Source organism: Colius striatus, chromosome 9 (assembly GCF_028858725.1).
Source record: "Colius striatus isolate bColStr4 chromosome 9, bColStr4.1.hap1, whole genome shotgun sequence".
NCBI classification, from domain to species: domain Eukaryota; kingdom Metazoa; phylum Chordata; class Aves; order Coliiformes; family Coliidae; genus Colius; species Colius striatus.
The window spans coordinates 20,239,994-20,267,109 of NC_084767.1; the positions used below are offsets into that span (position 1 = coordinate 20,239,994).

Here is a 27,116-nt window from a genome sequence, read left to right on the forward strand (position 1 = left end):
GTCTGTGTCCCGCAGGCCTGCTCCCCTGCCGTGCCTGCTGCGTTGTAACAGCGCAGAGAGCGCCCCGCTGCCTAGGCTAGCTGGCAGCGATGGTGCCAAGTAGGGGCAGGGCCACCGGCCTGCTCGCTTGGAAGCGTGGCCGCAGCTCTTGAGCAAGAGGCCCGTGAGTGCGTTGGGCGCCGCGGGGCCTCGCGGGCCGCGCCGGTACTGCGGACGGGCCCGCACGAGCTGCGCTGGCAGCGGGGCCGCCACCTCCTACCGCAGCCATAGCAGAGACCAGGCCGCGTCCCCGCCGCGCCGCACGCGGGCGGGGCTGCCCATGCGGAGCCCTCGAAAAAGGGAAAAACGAAACCGGTGCAGCTGCCCCGCTCCGCGCGGCTCCCGCCGGGCGGCTGTGGGCGCCATCGCAGTGTGCTGCCCGGACGCCGAGGCGCGCTGCCCCTTTAAGAGCACCCCCAAAGATGTCGCACCCTGCTTCATGTGCTCGCTCGACCGAACTTGCTGGTTCACCGCTGACCTTCGGGACGAGCGCTTCGGGGCTGCTATTGGCTATCAGCTTGCGAGTGCCGCCGTGTGATTGGTGGGCAGAGGTCTGGTTCCGCCCCGGCTGTGCCCAGCAGCTTGCGTTGCGTGCTGGCGGCTAGTTCCTGTACTAGGCCTAGGCGGGGGAAAGAGGCCGGGGCGAGCCACTGCTGCGGGGAGCGGGCCGGGCCGGGCGATGGCGGCGGCGATGTAGAGCAGAGCCAGGCGGAGCAGTGGCGCCACCATGATCATAGAGAACGTGGACGCTCTCAAGTCTTGGCTGGCCAAGTTGCTGGAGCCGATGTGAGTGCGGGCGGGAGCAGAGCCGGGGCCGTCCCGGGCGGCGGTGCGGCAGCCGGGCAGCGCTCTTCTCCGCCGTGAGGGGAGGCGTCTGCCCGCTGGGGCTCGGCACCCGCGGCGCGGCAGCGAGCGCGGAGGCCGCAGCCGCCGACGGTTTCCGCGGGCACCCGCTCCCCGCGGAAAGGGGTTATGTGTGGGGCCGGGCTGCGGGTGAGGCGCGGGCCGCCGGGCCCTGCGCCCGGCCGCCCTGGCCTCGCTATTACGGCGGCCCGAACCCAGAGTAGCCCCATGTTCTGGGGCCCCGGGAGGTGACAGGGCCCGTCCCGAAGCCGCTGGGGTGACTAATTCGGTGGCTGTTGCTCGGTTTACACACTCGGTTTACGAGAGATTCCGGTTTGAAGGGCTTAGGCCGAGGCTTGAGATTCACCGAGGGCCAGTGCGCCCAGCGTGGCCTTTTGTCCCAAAATCTGCCCATCGGGCTCTGGCCTCCACGAGAACCTCTCCGAGCCTGCCTGCCGCCTCATCAGGGCTTACCCCGGGCTGTTCCGCAGCACTGACTGGTTGCGGCACGAGAGTTAGATCCCCAAACCGCGCAACATCGACTTGCAGCCCAGCCCTTAACACACAAGCGTCAGCCAAGTAACAGGAGTCGGTGGAACTGCCGAGCTCAGCCAGGAGCGTCTACGAGAGCGCGGGTGAACTCTTTGTGGTGGAGCCGGAGGGTTGTTGGTTTCTGGTTTTATGAGTGATGGAAGAGGATTGTTTTGTGTTGGTAACGATCACTGCCATGTTTCTGTGCAGTGCCTTGCACACTGGCTTAGTACTTTTGGCATACCTGTGGTGGGCTGGCACAGAGCTTCCCCTATAACAAAGGCCACCTTAAGGATAACCCGTGGGTAACTAGCCTTATAGGTTCAACAGAGTAAAACTAAGACCCATATGAAGTTGCAGGATGTACGTTTACAAAATGTAGTTAACATATTTCTATAGATTTTTTTCCATCTTCACATTTTAAGTAATCCTCAAGAATACTCAGAAGTTGTCATTAGTAGCAGAAAAATTCTTCATTACTTTTTTCTTTAAGATAGTGGGTCTCTGATACTTGATCAAGTCCTTTTGTAAGTCAGCTTAGACTGGAGCATAATTCGTGCTCCTATGCCTTCCCTGCCAGTCCAAATAAAACTCCTGTCTTGCTGCCCAGCCTTCCTTCAGTAGCTGAATCCTTCATGGCAGAGGATCATAGAATTTGTTAGTGGATCCTGGCAATCCAGGATTCAGGAGTACAAATACAAAGTAGTAAACTTGGAGAAGGGTACAGCTATAAGTGTGCTCCTGTCACACATAATGTGATGCTCATCAGAAACTAATACATAGAGAAGGGAATGGTTATAGAGTGATGGGTCATTTCCTTTATCTTAAATTGAAGGGTTATAACCAGTTGCATGTGGGCACAGCACTGAATACAGTACGTGCAGTTTATTTCTTTTTGTGAGAGTGTCTGTTATAAAAATCAGGAAAACTGTAAATTTGATGTTTCTTTGTTGTTAATTGCCACATTTACTGTGCCTTTCATCCTGTGTTGGAAACAGCGAGCAAGCTGATTTGCAGACAAGCTGCTTGATCTGCTGCTCATTGAGGGTTTTTGTTTTCTCTGACCAGTTGTCATCTGTGTAGCTTTTTGTTTTGGGGTTTTTTTGCTTGTTTTCTATTATTTTTTTACTTGTTACTATTTCCTTCTGTTTCCGTGTTTAATGTTATTAGAAAATACAGTATTCTCTCTAAATGTTAATCTTAACAAAAAAAAATCTTTATATCATCAAATTGGTTTAGATTTCTGCCCTACGATCTGATAGCTTGTATCTACCTCTTTTGAGAAAGACAAAACGAGGAGCTATCACAGATTGGTAGGGACTGGAAGGGACCTTTACAGATCATCTAGTCCAACCACCCTGCTAAGCAGGTCCACTTAGATCAGGTCACACAGGAACACATCCAGGTGGGTCTTGAAGACCTCCAGAGAAGACTTCACAAACTCCCTGGGCAGCCTGTGCCAGGGCTCTCTCACCTGAACAGTGAAAATAGTCTTTCCTTTATGTTTAAATGGATTTTTTTTGTGTTCTATCTTCTGTCCATTACCCCTTGTCCTGTCGCCAGATGCAACAGAAAAAAGTGTTGCCTCAACCTCCTGACACCCACCATTTAGATATTTGTGAATTTTAATGAGATTTCCCCCCTCAGTCTCCTCTTCTCCAGACTAAACAGCCCCAGTTCCCACAGCCTTTCCTTATAAGGAAGATGTTCCAGTCCCCTGATCATCTTAGTGGCCCTGCAGTGGACTCTCTCCAGAAGTTCCCTGTCCCTCTTGAGCTGAGGAGCCCAGAACTGGACACAGTACTCCAGATGAGGCCTCACCAAGGCACAGTAAAGGGGGAGAAGAACTTCCCTTGACCTGCTGGCCACACTTTTTTTGATGCATCCCAGAATGCCATTGGCCTTCTTGGCCACAAGGGCATATCTCTTAATTATTCAGCACTATTCATGGAGTTCATACTTTGAGTTTTTATCTGGTAGCCAAATAATGGATTATAAAACAATAACCAATTTAAAGATTAGTGGCAGAGTATTGCTGCACAAAGTTAGCTGTCTTCAGCCACCATGAAGCTGGTTAAGGATTTATGTAGAGTGAATAGTGAATCTGTGTTAATAATTGCACCCCTTCAGGCACTTTACCAGTGTTAAAGGATTAGTGTAAAATTTGTTGGCATGGAAATAGTCTTTGAGGACGGAAATCCCCTGTATGTCAGGCACAATAACTTATGCTGTACAGAACATATCTGTGTGCATGTTTAAAATGCGCTTTTGCAATATCTTTTTGAATACCTTTTCATGGTAATAACATTCAAATACTTTAAAACCACTTTAATACATTACAGTAATTGCACAGTGACTTTTCTGGTGCTTGCTCTGCTGTTCTTGTAGAGTCATACCTGGTGATGGTTGCTGTGCTGAAGAGAAAGTGAGGAAATGAAGGCACCTGCTCAGCTGCCCTAAAATTGGATCCTTCTGTAGCAAAGAAGAAAGATAGTTTTTCCTAAGTGAATCTCAGGAAGGAGCAAAAGAGTGGGAACGCTGTCAGGTGTGGTAGGGTGGGGGCTGGTCATAAGGTAACTAAAATGTTATGCTGTAATTGAAACTCCCCTTTGCTGGTGCAGTCACCCCAGTGCCTGTGGTGGTGCCAGATGTTGGCAAAGCCTCTACCACGTGTTGCCAGGTTTTCTTCAGTGGCTCTTCTGTAACAGTGATTGTCACACGTGGGAATTTTTGCATACTTGAGCAGGATCAAGAGTGGTTCTTTCTCTCACCAGATGTGATGCAGACCCCTCAGCTTTAGCCAATTATGTTGTGGCGTTAGTCAAGAAAGACAAGCCAGAGAAAGAGCTGAAAGCTTTCTGTGCCGATCAGTTGGATGTCTTTCTTCAAAAAGGTAATGTGCTCTCCCCTACTTGACCTGTTTGGTGATTTTCACTTCGTTGGTGGGAAGGGAGGGAAGAGGAGGCATGGTACACCATTGTTGCCTTCAAAATACTACTTGCTATCTACGAATCAAATATTCCTTACAGAGTGTGAAGAAGTTTAGATCTTGTGGTTTAAAAAAAAAAAAAGCCAAACAAGTTGTGTAGCTTGGTCTTGTTCATGGTAGGTGGGAGGAATCCTCTAAAGTGAGAGCTAGCAATTTCATCAGGTATCAATCATGCTGCCTAAAATTTCTTTGACACACAGAATCACAGAATGGTAGGGGTTGGAAGGGACCTTTGGAGATCATCTAGTCCAACCCCTCTGCTAGAGCAGGTCCACGTAGATCAGGTCACACAGGAATGTGTCCTGGTCTGTATTCATCTCATCTTCCAGGCTTCTGGTGACTTTCTCATAGAAATTTGGTTCAAATTTAAGGTTTTAAATACTTGAAGTTCTGCCACTTTTTTTTCGTTTTTTTGTGATCTGATGATTAGTCCTCTGTGAATGAATTACCCTCCTAAAAGTCACCATGAAGAGACTGCTAACTGTAGCTGATAGAGTAAATGTTTCAAGTTGTAAATGTGATTGAAGGAAAAGTGTTTCTGTGTTCAGTATACCTGATGAATTTCTTTGTCTAAATAACAAATAAAGTTCCACAAATATAATTCCAACTCCTCAAGTGGAACTAGTGTTCATTAATTTAAGATGATGGTGATGATGAGGCTGCTGTGAGCAGTTCACATGAATGATTTTTGAGGGGCATTTTGCTGGTAAATGTAACAATACCCTTAAACCAATCTTTAAGTATGTTTTCTTGTGTTCTGTGTCCTCAGAAACTTCAGGTTTTGTGGATAAACTTTTTGACAGTCTGTACACAAAGAGTTATCTTCCTTCTCTCGAACCCACGAAGGTAGAAGCAAAGCCTGCAGGTCAGGAGAAAGAAGAAGTCAAGGAGGAGGTAACTTCTTTTTTTTAAGCTTGCCTCTGATTTTCCAATTAGCCGCCCTGTACGTTCTGAGGCAAAATGCGAAGGAAAAATCCCCTGTGTTTTGACTAATAGTCTTTATCATCTCTATGCATGTGAGGCAAAATGGGAGATGACCCTTCAGATGAGAACTTCTTAAAATCCCCTTGTAGAGTCTAGCTTGGATTAAGATTAATAGCATTCAGAAATCCTCCTCAGACATCCCTGGCACTACAAGCTGATAATAACTTGGAAAGGTTTAAGAGAGAGTGAAGAAGCAAAAACATTCCAGAACATTTCCTTTTCCAATTTTGTGTATTCTTTGAGAAATAGAAATTATTTTAAATGTGTTCTGTAATACTTAAAATCAGTGAAATATGTTGACTTCTATGTTGAGGGATAATCACTTTTTCAAGTGCAGTAGCGTTCATTTGCCAACAGTTTGTTCTTTTATCTTGTTTTTAAATTTTATTGACAAAATTAAAACCAATCAACTTTCTGAGAAAAGCAATGTAGTATTTCTGTAGTTGTCTAAGTCTCTTTGTGTGTTTTACAATCCTCTGCTGTCACTTGTCTGAAATGTTTTTTTGTATAAGTTGATGATTTCCCAAGGGAAGAGACCTCTTTTCTGTGTTTGTGGCCACGTAGTGTCCCAGCTTTGTGAGAGAGCTGGGGAAAAATTGCTACAGAAGTAAACATTCTCTGATCACAGTTTAGTCTAAATATGTATTTTAATTAATATAGAAAAGATGCAAATAAAGTTTGAGAGCATATATCAGATTCTAGTTCTTTCCTCTCACTGCAGTGATGCTTCTGTCAGGCAGTATTGAGAGCAACAACTGTACGCTAAACAAAAAACAAGTACTCTAAATGAGTATTCAGATTTGTGCTTTTGCTTGTCAACCTAAAACAACATGAGGAAAACACCTTGCTAGAGTTATGTGTTCTGTCTTCAGTGTTAATACAAGTGAATGGATGTGAAGGTGACACATTAATTGCAGATAGAAATCTATCAGTCAACAAAAACAATGCTGTAATATATTGCAAGTCCTTATTTGACAGAATGTCATTCATCAGTTGATTTAATTTCCAATTGCTTTTTAGGTTTTTTGTCTCTTTTCTGATGTCTGGTTTTTTTTAGCTGAGGACAAGACCCAGAATTGTGACAATTCATGGAATTAGATTTAGTAATGGAAGTTCATAATTTGCAACTTTTCCAGTCAGTTCTCTAAATACTGTCATAATTGATAAAAAGTTTTAGTCAACCTTGAGTTGACTTAACCAGTGCTCCAATGGAGGGAGAGGGGGAGGAGTTGGGGAAGGGTGCAGGAGTAAGGCAAAATAAGTTATCTAGGATGACTTTACAGGATCAGAACATTAGATATTCCAGCATCAGTAAGACCTTGATGATTTGTCATATGGCTGAGTGTATTATGTGATGCCTGTAAATGGGGGACACAAAATAAAACAAGCGTAGAAGCATAGCTAAGTCTGAGTTGGAACAGACAACCAGATAGTGTGGACTACAGCTTGTGTTGAAAGCAGGGCCTTAGGTTAGGCTATTTAAAGCCTTGTCAAGCCAAGTCTTTAATATTTCTACCAGTTCTCCCTAGATAATACTAAACAAAGATGCAGAATGCCTTCCTTTTTGGTTTGTTTTAATTGGGGGGGAAAAAAATATTTTTAAAATGATTACTGTAAACTTTTGCCACCAAAATTTAGAGTGACTTCTAAGCTGTGTAAAATAGCAGCAAAGGCAGCAAAAGTACAAAATGGGTTCAAAGTGATTTGTAGCAGAGGTACAGTGAGCAGATTTCCAAAGCTGCTTTTGTTGAGGCTAGCAAGGAATGTGACTAGTGCAACCATGTGAATAGGGTTTTTTTGCTTTAAAGCCCTTATTTCAAACTGTAAACTGGTGACACGTCTACTTGGAGAAGTAATTCCCCTTAACTGCATTCCATCGACAAGATTCAGAAAATACCTTATTTGTAGATTTGCTTACTCATAATGAGATAGAGAGTGAAGAGAGAACTTGGCTTTCGTTAATCCTATTTACAAGCAAAATATCAAAGTATTTGTATTTAGGGGCATCTGATCTGCAGAAAACCCTGAAAGATGAGAAGCAAAAAAGCACAACAACTTCTAGTGCTTACTTACTTGCAGTGCTTAAATATTCTATGCAAATAATACTTAAATGCCGTTTTTAAAAGGATTGCGCACCATTAACTTGAACTGAATCTTGGAGAGTTTTTTCTTCATTTCAAAAAAGTGATACTCATCCTTATTTGGTAGTTGTCTGTTAAGCAGAATTTTCAAGAGTCAGTTGAAGATGAGCGGGATAGCAGGAAAAAGAAGTATTCTAGTCCACAGAGAAGCCGTACGGATTCCAGTGAACAGAGGTTAGTTTTGAACTAAAATTTTGGTATGTTCTTCTGTATTTGCTGGTAGTCTTTAACTGTGGAGTTAGAGATTTTTCTTTAAAACTGTGATTTCCTCCTTGTTTGTCTCTATCTGCAATGTATTACCTCTATGCTGATAATGTGCATGAGAATCCTTCCCTAGAAGTTGGTCTCTTGAAATATATTGTTTCATAAAAAAAGGCAGTATCTATGAATGTCATCGATTCCATTCTTTGCTTTGTCACATAAATGAAAAGTATTGTTGGGGGCGGGTCTTGAGGTAATGGAGGGTGGTTCACGTGGTGTTAATGTCACATTTAAAACGTATTCTGTTTCAGTTGCTCCAATTTTTTCACCTTCCCAATTCTTAGTCCTTCCCTTGCTGGTTTCTAGCAATTAGTGATTAATCTTTGAGATTCTGTACTTTTCTATGTAATTTGGGAAATTCCAACTCAAATGTTTTGCTGTCCAAATTGGATGGGAAGGATGAACAGTATCTTAGCTTGTTGCAAACTTGTTTTTTAATTTGGTTTCTCTGTTTATAAACTTGGTCTACATGTGTCTTTTCTAGAACCAGAGAGAAAAAAAGAGATGATGGAAAATGGAGGGACTATGACAGATACTATGACAGGAGTGACTTGTACAGAGAGAAGTCTAGCTGGCGACGTGGCAGGAGTAAAAGTCGTAGTAAAAGCAGAGGATTAAGTCGAAGTCGTAGCCGCAGTAGGGGTAGAAGCAAAGACCGTGACACAAGCAGAAGTGCTGGTGAGTAGTCGAGGTGTTGCTTTGGGAGAACATCTAATGGCAGTGATATGTGGTGATGCCTACATACTGTATAGTCTAGCAGGCTCTAGTTGTCCTTGAGTAGCTAGAGCAAATTTTGAGAGCTTTGTATTCCTGAAATTATTAATTGAGATGCTGTTTGTCAAAGTAGAACAATTAAGGGGATTGTTTTCTTCTTTGCTGGCCTCTTAATTTACCCACAGGTGTATACCAGTGGATATCGGGAGCTGATATTTTCATACTGTGTGTGTCAACAAAGCTGTTGATTTTTTTCCTTGCTTTTTTCTTTCTGTTTTTTTGGTGGTTTTTATTTTTTTTCCCCACAGATCTAGCTAGTTTTATGCCTTTTTTCACTTTGTTACTGTGTATTTTTTAGAGAAGTTTTCTTTGTAACCAAAGATAGCTTCCAAGTGGTCCATTCTTCTTTTAGGGCTAATTCAGGTCTGTTGAAAAAATAAGAGGCACAGATTGCAACAGCTTTCAATGCATGTTGAGACCACATTAGTTAAGGTCAGGGTGTAGGTTTGTTGTTTCAGCTTTTTCCTCCATCTCTTTCTACTTCAAAAGAGAAAATCATGATCCAGAATGGCATAAGGAATAGAGGAATTAATGTGCATTTTTCAGAGAAAACAGATTTCTGAAATTAAAGTCCTGTTTGCATCATATTTAGTTCTTACTCCATTGGTAAGACTAAGCTCCTTCAAGAACAATTTAACACACAGAATACGGAATATTTAAGGAAATGTTTATTCTTTTGTGTATCTTTCTCAAGCCTCTGGTACCCAGAACAAAGCATGACAGCTTTACACAATTTTTTTTTTTTAAAAACAGACCACCGAGAGAGATCAAAATTCAAGAGTGAAAGAAATGATGTTGAAGGCTCCTATAACCCGGTGTCCGCGTCTCCCAGTAAATCTAGTGAACAGTATTCCTCTGCACAGTCTATTCCCAGTGCTGTTACTGTAGTTGCACCTGCGCACCATCTTGAAAACACAACAGAGAGCTGGTCAAATTACTATAACAATCACAGCAATCCCAGTTCATTTGGCAGAAACCCTCCTCCTAAAAGAAGATGTCAAGATTATGACGGTAAACTGCTTCTTAGTTTTTAGTTTCATATCTTGTTCCAATTAATCTGTGATTTTTGTTTTTTTCAGGTATTTGTTAAACATAGGCAGCAAGTCAAAATGCATGTGGAGTGTAGCTTGTAGGTAGTGGATGCATATGTGGCCTATATTGTACTGGGGGAATAACTACTTGTGCTGGAATCAGTTCACTTATAATCCAGCAGTCACTGGATAAGAGCGTATGGAGGTTGCTCACCATTCTGTGTACGCTTGGCAAATATTTCATCCACTGGCAGTTCTGATAAAGATTGCAATATGTGTGTTTAATATAAAACAGGTGTTCTTCTGACCTTTTTCACCCACAGCTTTTATGGTGTATGGATGTCTGGTGGTGTGTTTTTATGGAGGGTTATTCTAATTTGAATTATTTTGAAACCTCATCTGACAATGTAATGTTGGATCAGAAATTGCATGTTTTCTTTAGTAAGAAATTCCAGCAAAAACTGATAAGCTATACATCACTGACGACTAATAAGGCCTTTTTTCTGAAAAGGTAATTAAATGCCTTGTTTTGCAGAGCGAGGATTTTGTGTGCTTGGTGATCTTTGCCAGTTTGATCATGGAAATGATCCTTTAGTAGTAGATGAAGTTTCCTTGCCAAGTATGATTCCTTTTCCTCCACCACCTCCGGGACTCCCTCCTCCTCCTGGTATGCTTCTGCCCCCTCTACCAGGTCCAGCTCGTAACATGAGGTTGCCACTTCCACAAGCTCATCCGCAGGCACCACCTCCTGTTGTGCTTCCCGTACCAAGTAAGTCAAATATTGTTCTGTGTTTCTTTGTCACCACGTTAAAGTGACTGCTCTTTCTGGAAGACCTATGTGTATTCAAAGTAATGAATTCAAGTCTTTGCTAGCCATGTGCTATTCAAAATATTGCCAAAATAATTCTGAAAAATCACCTTGTAAAATATGATGCTCTTAGTGCTCCAAATTGAATTAGTTAAATTGGACAGGGAAGTGACAGGGGGTATCTTTCGGACGATCTCATAACCCTAATGGTGTTTGGGTTGATCACTGACAAATAGATTACTAGATTTTTTTTTTTTCCTAATGCAAAAATGTTGTGGTTTAACCTCCTATATCAGCCAGTGTTCTCTGATTGCAGTTGTGTCTCAGTAGGCTGTGAGTGGGGTTTTTTTGGCATATAGTAAGTGGGGTGTATGCATTGTATATGATGCAAATTAAGTAAAAATAGCCAGAGAAATTCCCAATCTGTCAATGACTTTAGTTCTTGGTTTTGAACTGTAATCTAAATGTTGCTTTAGTATGATCTCTTGATCTGAGCAAGCCTTGATTGTCAAGAGCTTGCAGAGCTGAGGGAGGAGCTGCTTTAGTTAATGAAAACTCTTAATGGTAACAAACCTCTGGGGAGGGAAAGACACTTTTTCCTTTTTCATTTTTAAAGCTTTGTCCTTTCTCAGAAAGAGAAAAGATGTTGGAATGAGAGTAAATTACCTGCACAGGGCTTCTCAATTTACTTTCACTGTAGTGAGGCTGTAAATATTTACAATGTTGACCTTGCTCAAAGCAAGGCAAAAACAAATTGCATTGAATTGTTTGCATGTTTTATCTGTGAAGTTGTAAGTCTTAGTGATCTATTCTATGGTGTCATTGTAGGACCACCTTTAACGCAGTCAAGTTTGATAAATAATCGTGACCAGCCTGGGACAAGTGCAGTTCCCAGTCTTGCACCTGTAGGAGCAAGGCTACCTCCTCCTTTACCCCAGAACCTACTTTATACAGTATCGGAACGTAAGCAAATACCTTTTTTACAAATCTACTTGAGACGTAAAGTTTCCTCTGTTGATGTGTGATCAGAAATTACTACCTCTGTCTTCCTCCAGTACATACAAAGCTAAAAAGAAGTCTGATGGCTTTCCTTGTGGTCAGTCCATCATCTGCTGTTATAGCAGTAGTGTTCTGTCACTGAGGAAAGAGCATTGTGGGGAGATTCATTTGGGTTTCCTGCACTCAAAGAAATAAGATGATTGCATAACAAAGGGATCCCTTCTTCTTCAAGCTGTTTAGTACAATGTTAGTAAGCAAAAAATGGATCCACACACCTATAATCACTGTTTAACTTCCTCTATTTTCCCATCTGGTTTTGGCTGCTAAAGATAAGACACTTTTTTCTCAACTGAGTATCACAGTAGTGTCTACAGTCCTTTAGATACATTCATACTTTCTTTGTTTTCTAGAATCAACTTATTTCTAGTTTTCTAACATAAAAGAACAATGCATGGCTTTTAATGGACATGTCAGTCTTCCTTATCAGAGCTCAAATTTCTAAATAAATGAGTTATTATGAGGGCAAATAGCAAAATAACTAGAGTCCTAGATTGCTCAATTTAAATGCAACAAAGCTTATATTTCTTGGGTAATGAAAGGAGTAATGGCACTTCCACATTTTATGTGAGCAAAGATGATTAAATCTTGGCGTTTTATAATATTCCCATCTGCAGGCTTTGAATAGAATTCAAAATATTTCTGTAAAAAGAGGTCTCTCCTTCACAATCCGTGTCATTTCCTTTCTGACTCCAATGCGTTTCAGAACTTCAGTCACTCAAATATCTTATTAGATAGTCTCTTCAATTATCTCCAAGTGCTGTTCAGGCATTTAGATGTTTCCATCTGATTCTTTCCACTTCAGAATTCCTTGTAATGGGTGACTCTGTCTGTCTTAGCTTATAGGACATCAGTGACTTCAGTTGCACTACATAATTCTGTTCTCCAGAACATCTGTGGAAATTCTTCTGTCCTGTCCTTGGACTGTAACAATAACAACTCCTGGTTGCCCTCTTGCAATCAATCATATGCCAAATCATGGAGAAGGAACTTGTTCAGCTCATGCAAGGCTGATGAAAGTTCCAAGCACAGTCTGAAACCAAACTGTAAAGCATCTGGGGCATCTGTTTTATATTGTAGAATCTTCATCATGGCTGTAGAATAAGGAGTTGAAATTTAGAGTGCTTCAAGTCTGTCAAGTCCCGTTGTCTAGACACTGATTTCTGTTCAAGGATGTACTCTAGGTCTGTGGAGGCTTTTCATATCTTTCGTTGTAGTTCGCATATAGCTTTTCCTTTTTTATGGTTGGAAAAATGCATCATCCTTGATTTGGACCTTGGGCTGGAGGAACAGCATGAGTGAATTCTGTCTTGTGTTTCATGGTTACCCCTTTTAATTAAAATAATCATTAGTACTTTACTGGAGCTAGGCGGCTGATCTCACTCTTAAAGTTAAACTAAGATAATTTAATAGGTGCATATTGGCCAAATTACCTGATTTCTCAGCTTTCTTTGATTTGGGATTGTTGAGTATATTCTTCTCCAAAAATCCATTTCTGAAGTAAACTAGACTATTGGACAGCAAAGACTGAAAATCTCTTTGCATCTTATGCCCTACAGAATAAATGCTCAAACTAAGTCTCTTTCATTGCTCCCCTTGAAAGACTGTCAGACGTTGTGAAAGTTGTCGTACAGACACCTCATTCCTTTTTCAGGCAGCTCATTGGCAATACTCAATTATTGTGACCTATGCACATTTGACAAACAGTAATAATCAGATCAAAAAAAAAAACAGAGAGAAGATGCCCAAATAGACTTTGATATAGTATTCGCTGTAGGACTTTAAATAGTTACATGCATTGGCTGTACAACCTCTTCTCTTCATCCAAAATAACTTCTGATTCTTGGGACACCCATGCATTTCCTTAAAGGAAAATTAACCCTGAGTCTTAAACTCATTTGAAAATTCTTTCATTTCTCTCCTTTTTTTATAGATACATATGAGCCAGATGGCTATAACCCCGAAGCTCCTAGTATTACCAGTGCTGGTAGATCTCAGTATCGACAGTTCTTTACAAGAGCACAAACGCAGCGTCCAAATCTAATTGGCCTAACATCTGGGGAGATGGATACAAATCCAAGAGGTAGGAAGGGTTTCTAGTCATTGCTGTTGCTATTTCTGTCCAAGACCGTCAACACTTATTTTCCCCCTTTTCAGGCTGAAAGCAATAGTTTCTCTCACTGATCTCATATTTCAGAGCAATATTCAGACATCTCTACCTTTTTTTAAATGCTAATATGACCATATTAAAAGTCAAAGCAGTGGTTTTTATTAAAAATGACCACTTGGGAAAGTTACAAGGGGTTTTTTGTTGGTTCATTGGTTGGGATTTTGTTCCTCTTTAGCCTGTGAAGGCACTTTTTAGGTGCTGGGTGCTTCAAGAAAGAAAAATAGTACAAGAATATGGCTTTAAGCAGTACAGTTTGAAGACTACTTTTGATCTGCCAAGGCCATGTGTAGGACCTGGATCATAGCAGTGATGATCTACCCCACTTGCCTTGGCTGTTGTGCTGGTAGTGAAGAGGGGAAATTTTGTGGCATGTTTGTGTATTTGATGATCTGACTCTGTCAACTAGATGTTCTCTCTAAAATGTGCATTGCAGGTAGCATTCTAATTCTCCTAGTCTGTGGAAATCCCAGTCTGCATTTAAGTAATTCTGAGTCCTTAATTGGATGGATGTGAATGTAGCCTGTTAGTGGTGACATGTACAAACTACCTTAGGGGAGAGAACAAGTCAAATCTCTTTAAAGAGATTTTTGTTCAATTAGTGTAACTTTCTTTTTGCCTCCTGCTTTCCCTGCTCTGATCCTAAAAGATGTTAAATTTCAGTATTTACTATTGCACTTCAGTGTTTCTTATTCAGTAGATATTTTTTCCAGTATTACTTTACAGTGACTCATCAAGAACATGGTTAATTATTATTACAGTAATTGCTGTTGCTGTTTCATCTTAATGAACATCATAAAGGCAGGGTTGAGGCTTTATTTGCTGGTCATCAGATTCTCTCTAAGAACCCATTCCAGTTGCAAGGCATGGATTTTTGGTGGTGGTGCTTCAAACCACTTGTTTTTCTGTCTTTGTTACACATGTGAAAGGTTACTCTAAAATCATCCTCCACATTAAGGTTAAAACTATGCCCAAAAATATCCCCAGTCTTTGTTCTCACCAGTGTCATCAGCAGAGCTCTGGCATATATTTAAAAGCCATAGAAATGTGACTTAAAACTCAGACTTCTTTTTAGGAGATGAATATTTGGCATACACAGGAGACTAACAGCAATAGTATAATCTTAAAGTTGTATATAGATTCTTGGCAGATTGTGATCTAGCACTTTAGCTTTGTGTTTGTAGAAGCTGCCTCAAGCTGTAAATCTAATGTCTCCAAGAGTATCATTTCATACCATAGTTGTGATTAAGTAACAGTTAGTTGCTGAAAACTGGATGGAGGAGTGATAAAAGGATGACAGTGGGAGGAAGGGCTTCTTTGTTGCTTTTTCAATGTCAAGGGTTAATACAAGTAAAGTTGGTTGTTTATTGAGCCCATGCCACATCTAACCTGAAGGCTGGGAATCTAGCCTTGTTTCTTTTCCTCCTTTCTTTTTTTCCTTTGGGTTTTTTTTTTACTCTTTTTTTCCCCCTTTTTTTGCTGCTTCTGTAGAATCTGACTTTTCAGTACCTGAAAGATGGAGTTTTAGTTTCGCTTCTTCAAACTAATGATAACCTTAAAGGTCAAAATCTCATCCCTGTTGGCTGGGCTAAATGTTTGTTTTCTTCAATTTGCTTTGTTGAGCTAGCAAGTGATCTCTGAAATAACTTCATTATCAAGTTGATCAGATTTTTTTTAAAGCTTTTATGTCTGTAAACTCAACCCTGTTTTGCTGTTTAAGTGAAAGCTTTTCCAATGTCTCTGTTGATGTGTGGTGAATAACATGGGCCTTTTTCCTTTCCTCCAGCTGCCAATATCATCATCCAGACTGAACCTCCCATTCCCATTACAAATAATAGCAGCAATGTAACTAGAGTTGTCCTTGAACCAGACAGCAGGAAAAGGTCTCCAAGCACCATGGAATGTCCACCATTGAAGAAGCCATGGCTGGGAAAGTAAGAATTAACACAACTGCAGCTGACTAACTAGAATGCACTTTCTTGCTGTCCATGCTGTGAATGTACTCATTTGTCAGTCCCTGTGATTTGAGCTGATTAGGTCAGAAAATCTGTGTCCACGTGATATGGAGACTAAATATTTGTTGGTGGGAGGAACTTTATATCTAGAGTGTATACTACAAGAAACATAAGAGTTAAATGTGCGTCAACATTTGCTGTCTTACTCAAATATATGAATGCCTATCTAAGTCACTCTCTTGTTCTCATTTTCTCTAGGCAAGCAAATAACAACCAGAACAAGACAGGATTTCTGAAAAAGAATCAGTACACTAATACAAAATTAGAAGTTCGAAAAATTCCACCAGAATTGAACAATATTACACAGCTCAATGAGCACTTCAGCAAATTTGGAACTATTGTAAACATTCAGGTAAAAACCCTTTTATGCCTGTATGCAGCTTTTTTATTTTCCCACAAATCTTCTTGAGTACTGCAGCTGAACTGTGTTCCTTGAGAAATCTTAAGGGAGGCTAACTGGGAGAGTAGGTAATAGCATTCAAAGAAGTCTTTCCTTGGTTTGCTCCATTGCATTATCTTAATGCTATGAAAGTATGTTGGCTTCTGCCTTTGTGAGGCTTTATTAAATTTGAAAGGCTTGCAGGTGTAACCTGCAAATAAACCAATGCAGATTTTCAAGCAACTTGTGCATAGTTTTTCGAAGACATCTTCTAACAATTTTTGTCTTGTGTGATAGTCCTGCAGTATTTCATAGTCAGGATTTTGACAAAGGTGCTACAGGAGAGTCTTTATATGCATCAGTTTATTACCACTTTGGCTCCAGTTCAGAGGTGTTCCTTTGCACTGTAAGAAGGGGAAAAGCACTATATAAGCAAAACACAGGTAGCTACATGGTTAAAATAGCATTTCATTTCCATTTATTTTTCTAGGCAAAACAGTTGTCTCTTAAGTCCTCTGAGATGGAAGTAAAAGACAGATACCTGGAAGTTTATGTGTTTCTTAAGTTGAAAATTTTTTATCTTAGCCCAAAAGATATGAAAAGATGCTTTCTGCACCTCAGTAAGGAAATAATGCATTTAAAATGTGCTATCTCAATCATTACACTAGGAAGTCTAAGATAAGTTTTTACTCCTGTGATTAATTTATAAGGAAAAATAGTCTTATTCAAGACGTAGATAATGCTTTGAGAGTGTGATGAGCCTCTGCACTGTACATGCTCAGACAGCAGTCGTCTTTCAGGAGGTCGGAATAAAGATCTTTTGAGTCAGCACTAGGGTCTCTTCAGTCATATCCCAGTGGTAGTTCATAATATTCTAAATATATGATGCTCTTTCGTGGAGGAGTCGTCTTATATTTTACTGTATGTAGGCTTTGCTACGGTAATATGTAATATTTGCCCAAAAAGTACTTGACTTTAATCACATAGAGTGTTTTACCTGTATTCTGAGCTGTTAATATTGTTGGATATGCCACTTATTATTGCAGATTGTAGATTGGTTTGCTACTTGTTGAGATGTTTTCTTCCTTGAGAAATAATGCATTCTAATGAACTTTTGATGTAGGTTGCTTTCCAGAATGATCCTGAAGCTGCTCTGATTCAGTACTTAACTAACGACGAGGCTAGGAAGGCGATTTCCAGCACAGAGGCAGTTCTGAACAATCGGTTTATAAGGGTACTGTGGCACAGAGAAAGTGAGCAGCAGCCCCCATTGCTGCAGCAGCAACAGCAGCAGACACCCACACAGTCTCTTCATCACCAACTTCACCTTCAGCAGCAGGCCCTGACCGCAGCTCCAGCTGTAACAATGCATAGCAATCTCTCGAAGGTACTGTGCTGTTCTAAGCTAATGATCGATCAATGAAGATTATCTTCCTTCCTAGACTACTGCTTCCGAAAAGCCGAGTGTATAGTCCTTCACTTTTTCATATCTGTTGATACACAGGTGATGAATAAACCACTGGCATCTGGTGCCTATGTCCTGAATAAAGTCCCTGTGAAACGCCGCCTTGGAGCAGCAAGTGGGAGCCAGCCTGACTTAAGCCAGTCTGGGACTGTTGTGGAGGACTCGCAGGTATGTTTGTGATGGCTGACCATCCTCAGACTTCTGGCTAAAGGTTTGGCCTGTTAGCTGAGAAGGAACTAGCAATCAGAACTTGCAAATCATTCTTAGGTGGTTCTTTGTTTGCACTTGCATTCCATGCAACCGTGATCAGTCACTCCTTCCTACTTTCCTACTTTTGTTTATATAAATTAGGGATGAAGGATCAGTATTTTATGTAGCATAAAGTATTTTTGGCTGTGCTTCATAGTAAATTACAGCATATATGTCATGTCATCTTTTTGTTGGCAAACCTAATTGCTTTCTCAGTGGTTTTTCAGGTTGTGCTGTGCTTTGTCAGTAGTGCTAGAAGCTTAAAGAATACGTATGCATAGAGTTCAAACTATTGCAGTTTAATTCACACCAATATCATAGTGCAGCATATGTTCATGGCCACAGAAACGTCTTCCTTTTAAGAAAGCAAGCATACAGGTGACTTTTGCTTTCCTGTTTGATCAGGAAGTGAGATGTTAGACTGTGACCGCAAAGCTGAATATAATGCAGAAGTTCAGCTTCAGTGGTCTTCCTAGTAGATACCAGAGATAGAGAGGGAATTTTGGATGAAGAAGAAAATAAAGTATCTTTTGCAGAAATCCTTTTTAACAAGCCAGTTCCTTACAAGCAAGTTGTCTGTTAGACTGATGCCTTTATGCCTGTGTTTAATTCCTGTGGTCTTTTTCAAAGTTTCATGTTTCACGGAATAAACTCTACAATTCATTGATGGTATATCACATTCATTTGAGCCTATTTGTATGTGTGTGTTTTTACTATTTCAGACATTTCCTACGTCTACAAGCCACTCAAAAATGGTTTATAGTTCTTCAAACTTAAAGACATCCATGAAGCCTGGTGCAGGGTCTAAACCTCACGATATGCAAGAGGCCCTGAAAAAAAAACAGGTACTTTACTGTTCATTGGCTGAGTGGCAGTATGCTGATCTTTATAAAGAAAGGTTTTTGCTGTGGTTACTAGACTATACTGTAAATGCACATTGGGGCTAATCATGAGTGTATTCCTTTTGGAGTGTTTCACTTGACACATGTGGTTGTGTGTGGGTTTTCTGGGTTTTCGTGAGGCATTTTTCTTGACTTTTAGTTTCTGCAAGTATGAAACAACTGACAACATAAGGTGTTTCTTAAGAGATATCTGAAAGGGAGCAAAAATTTGGTAGAATAGCAGAAACTTAGCAACTTCTTATTGTTTTGGGTTTCTTTCATCGTGTCTGATACATTTCATACTTGTATGTTCTGCAGACCAGTAGTTTTCATTATGGCCTTCACTTCTACAGCTTGAAGAAGAAAATGTTTATATATTGGCTCTACTGCTTTTTACTGGTTTGTCGGTTTTTTTTTTTTTCTCTCATGTAGGAGGCAATGAAACTCCAACAGGACATGAGGAAAAAGAAGCAGGAGATGTTAGAAAAACAAATTGAATGTCAGAAGGTAAGTCTGGAATGTCTTCTAGTAAATAACATTCTGATTGTGTAGATAGCTGTCTCTTCAGTGTTGATTTTCCTGGAATTTTACATTCCCGCTCTTTCATTAATACATAGATGTTGATATCCAAGCTGGAGAAAAATAAGGCCATGAAGCCAGAAGAGAGAGCAGAAATAATGAAGACCTTAAAAGAACTAGGAGGAAAAATATCTCAGTTAAAGGATGAATTAAAAACTTCATCTACAACCTCTACACCATCAAAATTAAAGTCCAAGACAGAGGTATTTATTGCACAAGACACTTGCCCACCTGTTTTTGTAACTATTTCCAATATTGTGTCCTAAAAAGGCAGCAACATTAGATCAAAACGCTTCCAAGCAGTATTTTGAGGGTGAGTGATAACCACCAACAAACTGTGGTTTTAAGGAACTCTGATGACCTAGTTTTGCACATAGCTCATTCAAGCTTGTTCCAGTTCTGAAGCAGAGAATTCTGGGCTCTTCAAAAAATGAGTAGGGGGACGGACATGAAGGCAATGAAAACAAGCTGAATTTCTATAAAAGCAAGGATATTGTGTACTGATCCATCTATATCATGTACATAAATTATTGATGAAGAAGTGAAAGAAGACATACAAGCACACATTACAGTTCTGCTTTTCCTTTCCGTTTTCTCTTTCTTCACCTTTTTGTTTAAGGCACAAAAGGAACTTTTAGATGCAGAGCTGGACTTCCACAAGAGACTCTCTTCTGGAGAAGACACGACTGAATTGCGAAAAAAGCTAAATCAGTTACAAGTAGAGGTGCGTTTGTCTGGATTTGTATTGGATTTAGTTGTCTGTGCCAATTTATTTATGGTGTATAAATATTTTGAATATCTTCAGACTGAGAATGGCTTTGTACATGATTTGCCGTATTTGAACAGGCTGCCCGTTTAGGCATTTTGCCTGCTGGTCGAGGGAAGACGGTGCCAGCCCAAGGAAGAGGACGAGGACGGGGTCGTGGTGGGAGAGGAAGGGGCATGTTGAATCATATGGTGGTGGATCATCGTCCCAAAGCACTAACAGTTGGAGGCTTCATCGAAGAGGAGAAAGATGAATTGTTACAGCACTTCTCTGTAAGTATGAGATCACATCAGAAAAAGAAAAACTTGAAGAGGAGAATTGTGACCAAACGGTAAATCTGAGATTAAATAGGTAACAAATACTGTGGTTATGTGCTTATGTGCAAAGAGAGGAGTGTTAAGGGCTTTGTTTATTTACCAAATTCTTGAAGGTGCAAGGTTTGGAGTTTTTTTTAGTGCAAACAAATCAAAGACTTCCTCTTGAACAAGCAAACACTTTCAAGTGTTAGCAAGGATGTAAATGTCATGTCTTTCATAGCTGCTTTACAATAGCTGCCCAACCTGCTCTTTTAATGGACAGAGCTTAATAGCTTACTCCTATTAAATCTGCATTAAGGTTGTTTAAAACAGGCATTAGAAGACTGAAAAATAGTATAAGCCTCTCTCTGTTAACAAAAATTTTTTTTCATGCCATTTTGCTCATTTCTCTCTAGTTCAGGAAACAAACCACTGTTTTGCTGAACAGGATATCGGTTTTGAAATAGTTAAATTTGTTTCGAAACTCATTGTAGAGCAAGTAGCTTGCTAGTTTGCAAGCTAAGTTAATAGTTGTGTTAGCACCATAACTAAGGTAACATAACAAAGGAAAAACTCATTTCCCTCAGTTACTTTTTCCAGAACTGAATATTTTCACGTGCAAAGCTAGTAAAAGTCTGAGAGATCATGTAATACTTCATGAAATCTAAGCTTGATCAAGTTAGTTGGATGTAGAACCCTGTACCCAGCTGGGTACAGAAAGCAACAGAGCTCTCGAGAGTCCTGGTAGTCTGAAAACTTGTTTGTTTCTGGCTTGAGTGAGAACAAAGAACCTGACGGTTCTTTCTACGGTGGGGAAAGCTTTGCCTTTTGGAGAAGTGTTGTCCTTTGCTTGGCCTCATTGCTCATCAAGAGGTTAAAGGCCACTACTGCTGCTTTGCCTAAATTCAGTGAAAAATGTGTGATTTCATTAAAAAAAATTCCCTCAATTTATAGTGTAACAACTCTTAGACCTGTCTATTTCTGAGAGACTACACATTTTTGGAGGTTTTGACCATCCTTAAGCAGCCACACTGGCTGCTAAAATCAATAAAAGTTGTGGGGTTTTTGGAACTAGTGCTGTTACTCAAGCTGTTATCTTACTGGCTTTTAAACTACTTTCCTTCTGCTGTTTATGTTAAATCTGAAGTTGGCTACAATTGTCTCTTTTGCTGCTGGTACTCCACGCATAAATCTTTTTTTTGATTGTTTGGGATTTGGAGGTTTTTTTAATACTGAACTCCCATTGCTGTGGTGATTCCAGTTTTCACCATCGTGCTGTCTAAAAATGCTAAAGAAGAAAACTTCTTGTTAATCTAACCATACTAGATTATATTATTTTCCTCCTTCCTGTAGTATATTTGCAGGACTTATTCAGGAGCTCTACAGCAAAGTGTGATTCCTGTTACTAAAGTCTCTCTTTTTGCAAATTAATGACATCTAGAAGACTTGCTTAACATGTCCAAAGCAGCACAGCCATGAAGGGCAGAAGAGAATAAGCGGAAAAATGAACTTTAAAAATTCCCTTCTGAGCTATAAATTAACTCCTTTCTTTTCCTCCTGCAAAATTAAGCTCCACTGATTAGAATAACACTAAATCTGAGCTTTTGCCCAAAAACACAGAGACAGAAGCTGCAATATTGCTGAGATTTGTCTGGCTCTCGTTTTTCTGTCCAAAAAGTAAGATTTCAGTGGCACTTCAGTCCACTGCAATTGTAGCAAGTGATGACCGTGGTTTTGGAGGAAAATATTGCTACTCTTCCTAATCAGTCTTTCTCTCATAGAAATTTGGTGATATTGAAGACCTTCAAGAAGAGGATTCCCCACTAAGTGTTGTTCTGACTTTTAAATCTCGCTCAGAAGCTGAGAATGTGAGTAGAATAAAGATTTTTTTTTTTTTCCCAGTTCCAAAAGAACTTCAATAAGTTTTAACTTCCTGTGTCTGCCTTTAGTATTTTTTCATTTATCAGGCTTTGATCCAGCTAGTTTGAGCCAGATAGTCTGTATGTTTGGTTCTCCTGCAATTAGTGTCACTGACGTAGGAAATACCTCTTGCTTGCCTTGATAGTAGCAGAGCCTGTTGCTGATAGAGGTTCAATGCTACTATCAATTCAGAGCTCTGTTAGCAGACTGCAGGTAGATGAGCATTATTTAGCAAGTTACCTTGTGAGTGAAGTTACTCTCAGAAGACTGAAGTGGACGATCATGGCTTTCATGTTTGAGGTCTTACAATGTGCATCTGCACAGTGTTCACTGTGTCTGGCTTGTTGTTGGCTATCTTAAAAATTCTTTACTTAGTCCTCTTTTTGATGATCTTTTCATTTGAAATACAATCTAGGCTGCTAACCAAGGATCCCGGTTCAAAGACCGAAGGCTACAGATATCGTGGTACAAACCTAAGGTACCTTCTGTGTCTACAGAAATCGAGGAAGAAGAGTCTAAGGAAGAGGTATGAAAATACGTTATTAACTTAACCATTCCTTGAGGAATCTAGTAGCTAACAGCTCTTTTAGGATACAGTTTTCTGTTTACTGAAGGAACTTCATAAAAGATGCGTTTGCAAACCAGAAACTTAACTGGTTTAATAGTCAGATTGTTTCTCACATTTTAAAGAAGAGAAAAGGAAAAAAGATTAATCCACTTCTGGATGGGATGTTAATTTGTCAGCTATGGAAGTAAAGCTCCCATTCTCTACATGCAGGCTGCTGATCTTTCTGCTTCACAGTACTAATGCCTCTCCGTGGGGTAGGTTACATGTATTCTCTCTGGTACTTAGGAACACCTTGAGATTTTAAAGGTGTTTAACAGAGGAGGGTGGGTAGTTGTTTATTCCTACTTCCTTGGAATTTTACTTTTCTTTTCCTTTCTTGATGTGTGAGGCTGCTGTTCTTTCATAAAACTTGTTGAATGTAGCTGTGTGTGTTCCAGTGAGACGTACAGTAAACAGTACAACTCATGCCCTATTGCATGATGTGTTTCCTATGATACAGCATGGAACTTCTTTCTTTAAAAGCACTTTTTTTCTTCATCTAGGAGACTGAAACCTCGGATTTATTTTTGCACGAAGATGATGATGACGATGACGAAGATGAGGATGAATCGCGTTCTTGGAGAAGATGAAAATTGATGTTGGAAATGTATAATTTTAAGAATATAGTTCAAGCTGCATCTTTTAAACATTTATTTAAGGAGGTTGATGAGCCAAAAAAAAAGCTTTACTTTCTTTTCAAACCACAAGATTTAAAGTGAGCTAAGTTATAGAAACATTTCGGATCTAGAGCTGTGATAGTGAGCTAGCCAAAGGCCCAGTAACTTTTTACATAATTATCAAGCTCACCAAGGTGGTGACTTACTTTTTTTTTTCTATTTAAGAAGGGTAAAAAGAGAGAGAGGAAAAAAAACCCTAGTATTTTCTCGTCCTCTTTTTGTGTCGCCTGTATTACCTTGTTTTGGGTTTTTTATAATGTGATTGATTTGTTAGTTTATAATTGAAAAGATATAACAGGTTTTATTTAGCAATATTATGGGGTTAGGGGAAAGATGCAAACTTTCATTAAATGTTATGAAAGAAAAAATTGCCTCATTCGCTAATTGAAAAAAGGTAGCATTTTATTTCATATGGAGTCACTTATTGTAGGAATTACTTGTGGCTATGATTCATAAGTCATTTATTTCAATATGTTTGAAAGCCACACAGTTTCTGTGTTCTTCTGCTTTTTGTGAGTGGAGACGGAAGAAGCAATTTAACAGGGTATTATTACAGTATTCTCCAGTTCACTCTTGAAATTCTGCTTCACAGACAACGTCAGCAACAACACATATTTGAGTGAGTTTTCACTTGCTGTTGGTTTTCTTCTGTAGTTTCAGTGTAAGGTTCAAGTTTAAGATAGACTTTGTTTGCTGCAGTTTGGTATTTACAAGCACAGATGTAATGAGTTCCATACTTCCTCAGAAAAAAAATACAACTCATCTGTCACCTGCGAGTAGAAACTCTTCCTCCTCTCCCAGTTACCAACTTTACCAACTGCTTGTTTCTGTTCAAACTGGATACAGGAGGTGTTTGGAGCAGAATGCTCTGTAGCCAACAGAACAGCAGTGTCTGCGCGATAGCCAGCGTCAGGCCTGTGCTGCAAGTGATCACAGAGAAGTGCTCAGAGGTGGCTTTGGAAGGCGAGTGATCTATCCCCCAGTGTAGTTTTGGTCAGGCATGTTCAAGATTAACACCATTACATTCTCAGTTGCCTTACTATTGTACCATTTTCAAAACACACCATCCCCGTGTGGCGTGTGTGACAACAGAGGTGAGGACACAGGTTCAGGTGCTGGAGCCGCGCAGCCTAACTGCGACGCAGCTCTAGGGGGTCGTCAACATCATCTCCAGTAGGCAGCTTCCCTGGCTGTCCGTTTGTCCCTACACTTTCAGAACATCTGATGCACGTTTCTATACAAAATAAACAGAAGGTTGGTGCAAAAGTGCTCTCTGCTTTTGAGTAATCAGTGTACCAGTGTATTTCCCAGCAAGTTCCCAAACAAAGAAAAGTGTACATTAAAACCTTTAAAGGACAATGGCTCTGAACTTGGCTAGTGGCAGGTAGTTGAGCACTCCTTGGGGTTAACAGTCCCCTCATTTCTTTATCCTTTTGCTGGGTTGATGTAGCAAAAGTCAAAACAGTGTAATTTTCTGTTTCCATGTCAGTTGAAGGGAATATGCCTTTCAGTATTCTGTCTCTTCGCCTTGAAACATCACCTCTTTATAGAATTAGGACTTTCCTGACAACTGAAGCTCCATTAGAGACGTGAAGAAACGAGGGGAAGGCAGTCCTCCACACCTAGAAGAATGTCTTGCTTTTCTCCCATCATCTTCAATGGGTTTTTTTTTAATGTCTGTGGCTCAGTCAGTGTATATTTTGAAAAATCCATTGCAAGAAACATGTTTGAGTCCTGGCAGTTTAAAAAATTATAGAGGGAACAAGAGGATTTATATATTTTTGTGTACAGAGTTTTTTCTTAAACTGTATAATTTTGTAAATACTTTGCTTTTTTGTGTACTAAAACTACCAGCGTATAGATTTCAATAAGAATCGTTGTATTTTTGTATTTGGAAAATGAAAACTACAGTGAGTGACTGAAGCTGTAAGAAACATTGCAGTAGCCTCTGACAGATGTAGACTGGGATTCCTTTTCATATGGTTTTGGCTCTGAATTGACACCGGTGTGGCTCGCTGTGTTCAAGGGTACTTGCCCTGGCCCGGCCACACCAGATGCTCTGGCCAGGAGAGAGAAAAGGGACGTGAATGTGGTAGCTTCGCCTGGTAACTTTGGTTTTTAAAGCTTCTTAGGATTTCTTTTTTTTTTCCCTCCTTTACAGTGCTCATTGGCAGGCTCACGTAAATCCCTAAGCGGCATCCCCAGGGTGTCTGAAGGCCGAGGCAGAGCCAGGGCTTGTGCCCCTGAGCCTGGCCAGCATAGGGAAGGCATGTGGTGGGGCTGCAGATGAGGGGCCGGCCAGCCCTCCTTGCCTCTGGGTGCCTGACAAAGCTTATGACCCTCCCTATGGTTTGGGGTGGACCAGGCCATATTAAGCTGCTTGAGGAGGGGGAGGGAGTTGATTTCAGACCTTTTTGTTTAATAGGAAACATGACAATACAGCTTTATTTTTATGGCAACGCTATTGTAAAATTCACCTGTGCTTTCAGAGAGTACCTTAGGCAAAGTGTACGGCCCAGAGAGGAGCTTGTGCACACAAGACAGTGTAATGAGGTGTAACCAGTCTGAACTTGGGGTATGAACGCAGAGAGTATGTCATCGGAAAAGAAAGTAACTGTTAGGAAGAATCATCTCTCCTTCCTTGTCGACTTTATCTAAACAAAAAGAACAAAAGCAACTCAAAGCTGAGAAAGTCAACCTGAGAACAGTTGCCTGCTTATTGTGGACACAACACTCTTTAACAAAATCATGTGAAAAGGAATAAATTTCCTCTTGGTGTAAACTTGTACTATAGTTTTTACAAATTGTGAACTTGTGTAATAGTATAATAGGAGATATTGTTGAATTTCTAACTGTTTATACATTTAAATTCATATCTGTACTGTTTGTTTTATTGATTACAATCTGAATTTCTAAGATGCATGTTGACTTTTTTGCAATAAAGATACACTATGGAATGGTTCAAGATTTAGAAAAGACAAAGAAAATTCTAACTTAAATAAATTGGGCACCAGAACCATTCAAAAAAAATTACAACTATCACAAAAAGAGCGTTATCACTTCTTTGGGGGGGAAGAAGTATGTGTGTGAAGGAGGTATTTGTTGGTAGGAAGGTGTGTACAAGTTGCTTTTGCTGAGTAATAGCTAGGAGGAAAATCCTCAGGTGTCTCAGAGCTCTGAAACAGGACTAATCAAGATAGCTAAATTGAGGGAGCCCATGCACTGACTTGGGGGCGGGCCAGGAAATGTCAGTAAAGGCTGTTTTACATTTTGGGAAAGGCTCAAAGTTTAATGGAAACGTTATTTTCCAGGCCATGGTGGGTTCCAGGGTCTCTTTTGCAGACCTGCACTATTGCTGGGTTACTGACAACTGTGTGAAAATTACCAAATTTATAGATATGCAAATTCTGACCTTGTTGCAATATGGTCAGAAAACTCATTTATTCTGGTCTTAACTTTCTTCTTGGTCTTTGCTCCTTTCACTAGTTTCACATATTCCCTTTTCTTTCCTGCGTTGCTGAAGGTAAACGTTTGTGATCCAAGTTTCTAGAAGCCTTTTCTCTTGCATTGCCTTCTCTTACTGTACTGTTAGTGTGCTATGATAAGGTTAATTCTGAAAATAGACTAGAAATGTTACAAGGACAGGAATTTTCCCTTT

General features: G+C 40.3%; 1 protein-coding gene across 4 annotated transcripts; it reads left to right on the top strand.

Annotated features, from left to right (window-relative positions):
* The first annotated feature begins 535 nt into the window (after nt 1–535).
* On the top strand, nt 536–26,494 carry RBM27 (RNA binding motif protein 27). 4 transcript variants are annotated; one of them, XM_062002034.1, is made up of 21 exons: nt 536–825; nt 4,188–4,306; nt 5,172–5,296; nt 7,595–7,701; nt 8,273–8,466; nt 9,316–9,573; nt 10,129–10,362; nt 11,230–11,364; nt 13,391–13,540; nt 15,411–15,558; nt 15,838–15,991; nt 17,142–17,405; nt 17,523–17,651; nt 18,455–18,577; nt 19,046–19,120; nt 19,231–19,395; nt 19,812–19,916; nt 20,039–20,230; nt 22,036–22,122; nt 22,590–22,700; nt 23,285–26,494. In XM_062002034.1, the coding sequence occupies exons 1-21, from the start codon at nt 767–769 to the stop codon at nt 23,369–23,371; spliced, it is 3,021 nt and encodes a 1,006-aa protein (XP_061858018.1). In that variant the 5' UTR covers nt 536–766; the 3' UTR covers nt 23,372–26,494. The 4 variants fall into 4 exon arrangements, with proteins under 4 accessions (XP_061858018.1, XP_061858020.1, XP_061858021.1 ...); XM_062002036.1 differs by lacking the exon at nt 11,230–11,364 and having other exon boundaries at nt 537–825; XM_062002037.1 differs by lacking the exon at nt 13,391–13,540 and having other exon boundaries at nt 540–825.
* Nucleotides 26,495–27,116: the final 622 nt, after the last annotated feature.

Excerpts from the sequence above, each read along its gene's own strand:
- RBM27 (XM_062002034.1), top strand. The coding sequence starts at position 767 with ATGATCATAGAGAACGTGGACGCTCTCAAGTCTTGGCTGGCCAAGTTG. Across the intron at positions 7,702-8,272 it reads ACGGATTCCAGTGAACAGAG|AACCAGAGAGAAAAAAAGAG; the intron begins GTTAGTTTTGAA and ends TGTCTTTTCTAG. Across the intron at positions 22,701-23,284 it reads AAGAAGAGTCTAAGGAAGAG|GAGACTGAAACCTCGGATTT; the intron begins GTATGAAAATAC and ends TTCTTCATCTAG.